The sequence below is a fragment of the Gigantopelta aegis genome, chromosome 10, assembly GCF_016097555.1.
Source record: "Gigantopelta aegis isolate Gae_Host chromosome 10, Gae_host_genome, whole genome shotgun sequence".
NCBI lineage: Eukaryota > Metazoa > Mollusca > Gastropoda > Neomphalida > Peltospiridae > Gigantopelta > Gigantopelta aegis.
The window spans coordinates 82,076,654-82,083,751 of record NC_054708.1 but is presented as its reverse complement, the minus strand read 5'-3'; the positions used below and the strand labels follow the sequence as shown (position 1 = coordinate 82,083,751).

General features: G+C 35.5%; 1 protein-coding gene across 1 annotated transcript; it reads left to right on the top strand.

Annotated features, from left to right (window-relative positions):
* Positions 1-487: 487 nt before the first annotated feature.
* LOC121383854 (homeobox protein not2-like) lies at positions 488-6,856 on the top strand. Its single transcript, XM_041513951.1, has 3 exons — positions 488-980; positions 5,124-5,340; positions 6,603-6,856. Exons 1-3 carry the CDS (start codon positions 488-490, stop codon positions 6,730-6,732), a joined length of 840 nt encoding a protein of 279 aa, XP_041369885.1. The 3' UTR covers positions 6,733-6,856.
* The last annotated feature ends 242 nt before the right edge of the window (positions 6,857-7,098 follow it).

Below are 7,098 nucleotides of genomic sequence, written 5' to 3'. Positions count from 1 at the left end.
CCAATCGGGAAGACATTTCGGAAGTAAAGAGGCCTTTAAGGAAAATGAAATCTCACTCGGGTTTGTTGGCATAGACAGAAATTAAGACTACTAAAAGCCGAGTGTGTGGGGCGGTTTTGGAATGAAGACAGCTTTTATAGAGTTTTCTATGCTGGTGCGAGAAGTCTTTTTGTGACTGGTCAGGCTCTGAAGCTATTTGTGTTTGACCATTCTGAGAAATTTATTGTGTGTCTGAGAAACTGTGTATGATCATTTGAGAAACGACTTGATATTCGGTCTTCTGAGAAGCTATTTTTATATGATCATTAATTTGAGAAACATGTTTTGTATCATCTGAGAAACTATTTGTGTGTGGTATGATCATCCGAGAAGATATTAATATATGATCAATCTCAGAAAGATATTTGTGTACAGTAAATACTTCCAGACATAACACGTGACAACACTGCTATTTCAGTGGTTGAAATTATACCGACATTTGTCCACGATGATCATAGAGGTTCTTTCGGACCACGACGTCTCTGACGACAAGGATGACAATCAAGATGACGTCATCGTGCATGACATTGCCCCTATAGATGATGTCGTCACCGTCGTTGGTGAGAGTAAACACGAGTCTGTACAAGATACCTCGGACCATGACGATGTCGTTGTGGGTGATGCTGATTCGAGACCCAGCCATTCAGACAAGACCTCGACTAAACAGACTTTGTCGTTTAGTGTGGACAGAATCTTGAGTTCAGATAACCATACAACTCTCAAGTCTTCTTCTTCTGATGCTTTACGGAGCCTCCAGCTCGTGGCTGGACCACAGCACAGACTAGAATCCGAGACTGCCGAGTCTCGATCTCAATTCCAACATAGACCTGTTTCCGTGACCGAGACTCATCCGTACAACCAGAGCCGAAGTCGGCCGATGTGGCCCGATGTGGTTAACTACTTCTGTCCGTGGACTGGGTTCCAAAGAGATCGACACGGAAGTAGGTTTTCAGTGATTTTTGTCTGGCGTTTAAAACTATAATCTAGAGAATATTGTTGTTATTTAACTATTTAGAATAGACTATCCACATTATATCTGTAATCTCTAGACTATTTATTTAACCATTTAGAATAAACCACCCACAGTATAGGGCGCTTAGGCGTAGGCGGTCTCGGCCGTGGGGTGTGTTTAGGTTTGTCTGGGGGCATTCCCCCTCCCCCCGCCTCTTTCTCGCTTCCCTCCCCTCCCTCAGTCACGCCGAAGTTACTGATACGACCGGTACCCCTCTGTCATTATCTATAAAACCTACTAAATGCAAGGCCTCCTGTGGCTTCCAACCTGCCTCCCTTTCCCCTCCATAAAGGGCTAAAAATAAACTTAACTTTTGGTTTTGGTTTTGACTGCCCGTTCAAAAATTGGTGTCTAAAATAATAATGCGTTTTGTTTTTTTTTTTTATTAATATTTGATATAAGTATTTTTTAGGACTACACCAACAAAATTTATTAGTTTAAAGTCCCCTCGTTTTTATATTTAGAGTAAATATTCAAAATTGCTCCTATAATTTCTGCCCCGGAGCAGACTTCTGGCTATCTAGAGTTCGGCCCCGGGACAGGCATGCGCGAAACTCTAGTGGCATATGAGCATGTAAATAGTATACCCGAACCCGAACCCACAGTATAGCTGTAGTCTAGAGTGCATCGCTATTATTTAATTAAATATATTTAGAATAGACCATCCACATAAAATATAAAATCTCTAGATTATTTATTTAATCATTTAGAATAGACCCTCCACATTATAATTGTAATATCTAAAATATTCATTTTATCAGTTGTAATGTTTTTGAAAATTGTGAAAAATTCGAATTCAAAGCAGTTTGTTTCTTCATGTATTCAAATTATATACCTTTGCATCAGTCTTTCCACCCACAAAATATACGTTTATAAGCTAAACAAATTATAATATACATGTGTGTGTGTGTGTGTGTGTGTGTGTGTGTGTGTACATATATATATATATATATATATATATATATATATATATGTATGTATGTATGTATGTATGTATATAGTGCACTATTTTTAATTTTTGAAGAGTGGACATAACCTGTTTTGGTTGTCGGCCTGGAAATGCTGTTGTTGTTATTATGAGGTGACATTGTAAATTAAATTGCATGTCGTTCGTTGTAATCTAACTTTACTCATTAATTGTATTGAGTTTGATATCGATAATTTTGCGATTCTAATATTATGCCAAATAAATAAATAAATAAATAAAAACAACAATAACAACAGCAACAACAGCAAAACAATAAATAAGTAAATAAAAAAATAAAAAAAATATATAAAAAAACACTAGCAAAACAAAACAAAATAAAAACAGTGTAAAACAGACAGATTTACAGTATGCAGGGGCGGGATTTAGCTCAGTCGGTTGAGTGTTCGCTTCAGGTGCTTGCGTCGCAGGATCGAACCATCTTGTTGGATCCGTGCACCATAACTGGTCAAAGGCCGTGGTATGTGTTTTCCTGTCTGTGGGAAAGTGCATACAAAAGATCCCTTGCTGTTTTAGGGAAAACGTTGCGGTTTTCTCTAATGACTATGAGTCAGAATTATAAAATGTTTTACATCCAATAGCCGATGATTAATTATCAATGTGCCCTAGTGGCGTCGTTAAACAATTTTTTTTCAGTACGTGATCGATATGTCGTTTAAATTCATAATATATATTGGTTACATTTTCATAAATTATGTTTATCTTACTGGCTTGTATGCCCACCTGTCAACATGATGTTAGTTTTTTTACACTGATGAAACGTCGAATATTTTAAATATTTTTTTATATACATTCAATTATAAGGTGGTTTTAGTGGAAACAATTTTTAAAATGATTTATCATAAACTATTTTATTAATCAGTATTGTTCCACTGTTGCCACTTTTATACTGTTTCATAACATTATAAAGAGCATCCACTGACTTCCAAACGGATATGAATGTATATAAGTATTTTATAAAATATTTTGTTTTGTTTCTGATATTGCAAACATAGAATTTACATGTTTATAACGTTTACTGATGAACTGTTCGCACTGACATTATAAAAAGAGATTTCAAAAAATCATTTTGGGGAGATTTTATCAATGTATAACAATCATAAAATTCACAAACACTTTTAGAGTGCATAAAACGTATGGTACTGCATTTATACTGAGACCAATTAAAGAAATCCCAAGGAATATAATTTATTAGCAGGATTTATCCGGTCCTCTGAAACGTCGTCAATTCCCTAGTGAACAGTGAGTGACGTAACGAACGGTCGGGGGGATCTGAAAATAGGCCGAGTCGTCAGACGGGAACACACTGATGAGGATATAATTTAATTTGTTATCTATACATATATATATTACATACATTGTTCTAATCAAATCACGTCAGTTACAACACATGATGGGGACAAACAGTAAATCTTAATCTTGTATGCTCTCTCTCTCTCTCTCTCTCTCTCTCTCTCTCTCTCTCTCTCTCTCTCTCTCTCTCTCTCTCTCTTCTTTCTCTCTCTCTGACACACACACACACATACACACACAAGCGCCCACAGATACATACATACATACATACATGCATACATACGTACATACGCACATACATACACTAAACACTAAAGACAAAAATGCACACACACACACACACACTCACAAACACACACACACACACACACACACACACACACACACACACACACACACGGACATACACACACACACACACACACACACATACATGCATATATACACACATACACTTGACATAAAATTACATATTGTACACACAATAGTATACCAGTGTAGTGGCTAAGCTGGTAGGTATTTTCGTTAGAATCCCGCTACCGGCTTTTATCCATCTATAAATAAAGAAAGAAAGAAAGAAAGAAATTAAATAAAATACATAAATATAAAAAAATAAAATTACATAAAATAAAATAAAACAAACTGCTGTCAAAAACATTAATCAAATTGGGCTCACTTCTTTTTTCTTTTTTTCTCACCTTTTTTTGTCTTTCTGAAATATTGATGATTTCATAATGATATGATATGATATGATATGATATGATCCAATGAATATAAAATATATATAATAAAACAAAACAATATAAAAAAACTGCCATCAAATTTACTTTCTGCCCCCTCCTCCCCCCTTTATTTTTGCTGGAATATTGATATTTTTACGTTAAGACTGTGCAGGACCGACACCAGATACTGGTACTGTCGATGTTATAATTGTTTTATTGTTTTACACATCTTAGCTCCACGACTGAACTGACGTCATAAATTTGATGCATTTTCAAACTGACTGCAGACATGATCTGATATTGACTGCCAAAGATTATATAATACTGATATAAACTAAAAACATCGTGTGAAATTAACTATCAACATAACAATGACGTGGTATTAACCGCATATATGATACACTCAGTATTGATTATCGATAACGTAATACTGACAACAGACGTGTGTAATTGGTGTACTCTAAAACAGTTAAATAACATTGTTCATGGAGTGCTACTCAGTGATGGCATTGTTGACTCAAGCGATGGTGACAAATTAAATAATTTGATATAGATAAACAAAATAATATAATAATATGTGATCGAAGAGATGTCCTGTACTGGTTTTCTTTTAAGTAAACTAGTCTAAGAATGGCAGTCCTTATTGTGGCAGTGCATGAAGGATGTCCTGACCAGTAAAGGATCTCTTCAGGAGTGGTTGTCCTATAGACGAGTCACTAGATAGACATTTATGCAGCCAACAACTATTTTGCCAAATGCCCATTCGACTCTGCATTTGCAGAGATACAGTGTTGATCACGGATAAAGGTTTTGTCAATCGGATTTATATCGACTACGTAAATGATGTGGCATGCACTAAATATATACGAAATGACCACATAAATTATTTGATATTGACTAAATAGATAACGTGATATTAACTAAATTAATGATGGATATTAACTAAATTAATATATATATTAAGTGGATATGATGGAGACTATGCGTATGATGTGATATATATTAAAATGGATGTAATAGAGATTAAATACCTGATGTGATACTAACTAAATACGTGTTATTATCACTGCAGTTGTTCGAAGGGTGGGCCACCCGTATCAGAACCGAACTCCTCCAAAGCGTAAGAAACCCCGAACAGCGTTCACCAGACAACAGGTGATGGAGCTCGAGAAAAGGTTTTCTCGCCAAAAATACCTCGCATCAGCCGAGAGGTCGGCGCTCGCCAAGGCTCTTAAAATGACCGACGCCCAGGTGAAGACATGGTTTCAGAATAGGAGAACAAAATGGAGGTATTTTCTCTTTTTCTTCTTCTTTTTCTTTTTTTCTTTTTTTTTTATATCGAAATAATGTGTAACTAAATTAATAAAAAAATATGTTTCATTTACGGTCGAACATAGCCAAAAAGAACTAGGGTGGTATAAATGGTAATGTAGGGTCTTGAAGGTCTTGCCTAACCAAGCTAAAATAGCATTTCGAAACTATTATGATCGGATATTGTATATTTACTAAGCCCTGTCCCATACATATGCAGTAGAAAATACGTGGAGACAATATTTGAAAGCAGTAGATGTACCACTTCATTTTAATAGCAAACGTAAAATCTGGGAATGAAACATCTTATGTTATGTTATGTTATGTTATGTTATGTTATGTTATGTTATGTTATGTTATAGAAGAAAATGGTTTTAAAAAAGAAATATTGATAGTAGATGAGAAACCACTCCAATCAATTTCTTTATTTTGGTATATTTATAGGATATTAAACGAGGTTCCATTTCCTATCATGTTTATGCTCCGAGTGAATACATTTTCAATTTTCATGAGCTTTAGCAAGTGACAGTGAAAATTATTTCACGAGAGACATAAACATGATACGAAATAGTAGCGAGTTTAATATCCTATTTATTACACATAATCGATCTTAATTTATATCACTCAGCCCGTTTGGCTGACGTTCTTGTAAAGTTGTAGTGTGCCAATCGATGACGTCATCGTGTGACGTCGAAGTGTTACGTCCCACCTAGTGTTCTAGTGGGAGGTATCACTTTGATATGTACAGCGATATTTTTAAACATATGTGTAATATGTTCAGTACTGTTGCCTAAAAGCATTGTTATTTACCTGATATTTTCAGATATTTAACGAGACTATCCTGTGTTTGCTTCCACTGGTACATGCTTACGACAAACAGAGCCTTTTTGATGACTAAAATTACATATCAAATATATTTTCTTATTTAGAATATCAGTGTCTGTATAAATAAGGTGTTTGTTGCCGCCCCAATGTTTGTAGTAGCCCAAACTGGATTTGACCTTTCAATAATGTCGTACGTGCGAAACAAATATATTTACGAAGCAAAATGAAATATTACTGCAGCAAACATTAGAACACGACCATTGTGATATTTCAAACAAGAAAATGTATTTAATGTGTATTTTTAGTCGCCAAAAAGACATCTTACAATGGTAGTACATTCAGGTCAATCACTTTACCTGAATGTTATATAGCAATGAAAATATAGTTAATTTCTTTCTTTCTATTTTTGTACCAGACGACAGACGGCAGAAGAGCGGGAAATCGAGCGCCAGACGGCTCAGAAGTTCCTGTTGAGTCTGAGGACAGACGACGGACGGACAATCTATCCCAACATGTGTGCCCCGCCCACTCATGATTCGTTCTAGCGACTGTGTGGGCTCGCTCATCGACAGTGTAAATAACATATATAGCGTGTGTATACTTTATTCGAAACTGGACCACCACGACTGAAATGAGGCTGATTTTGTCATGTTCAAAAAGCATTGTACTTCTGGGAATTCTCGGATGTGTCCCTCAATTAAAATACGTGTATTTTCATTTTGTCTAACACTCTGAAATCCTCGGGTATTGTCATACATTTGATAACCGTTATATATGCCCGTAATACTACTTATTGCTTTGCCGTTTCATATTTTAAAATCTCCGAAAATATTCCCTCAAAAGTGATCAACGGCATTTGCACTAGAAGACACATTTCCTCTGTCATTACGCAAAACAATTTTCAACATTGT

What these genes read in the sequence shown, in the direction of transcription:
- LOC121383854 (XM_041513951.1), top strand. Translation starts at nt 488, where the DNA reads ATGATCATAGAGGTTCTTTCGGACCACGACGTCTCTGACGACAAGGAT. An exon ending in CCAAAGAGATCGACACGGAA is followed by an intron (nt 981 to 5,123) that starts GTAGGTTTTCAG and finishes TTATCACTGCAG; the next exon opens with TTGTTCGAAGGGTGGGCCAC. An exon ending in AATAGGAGAACAAAATGGAG is followed by an intron (nt 5,341 to 6,602) that starts GTATTTTCTCTT and finishes TTTTTGTACCAG; the next exon opens with ACGACAGACGGCAGAAGAGC.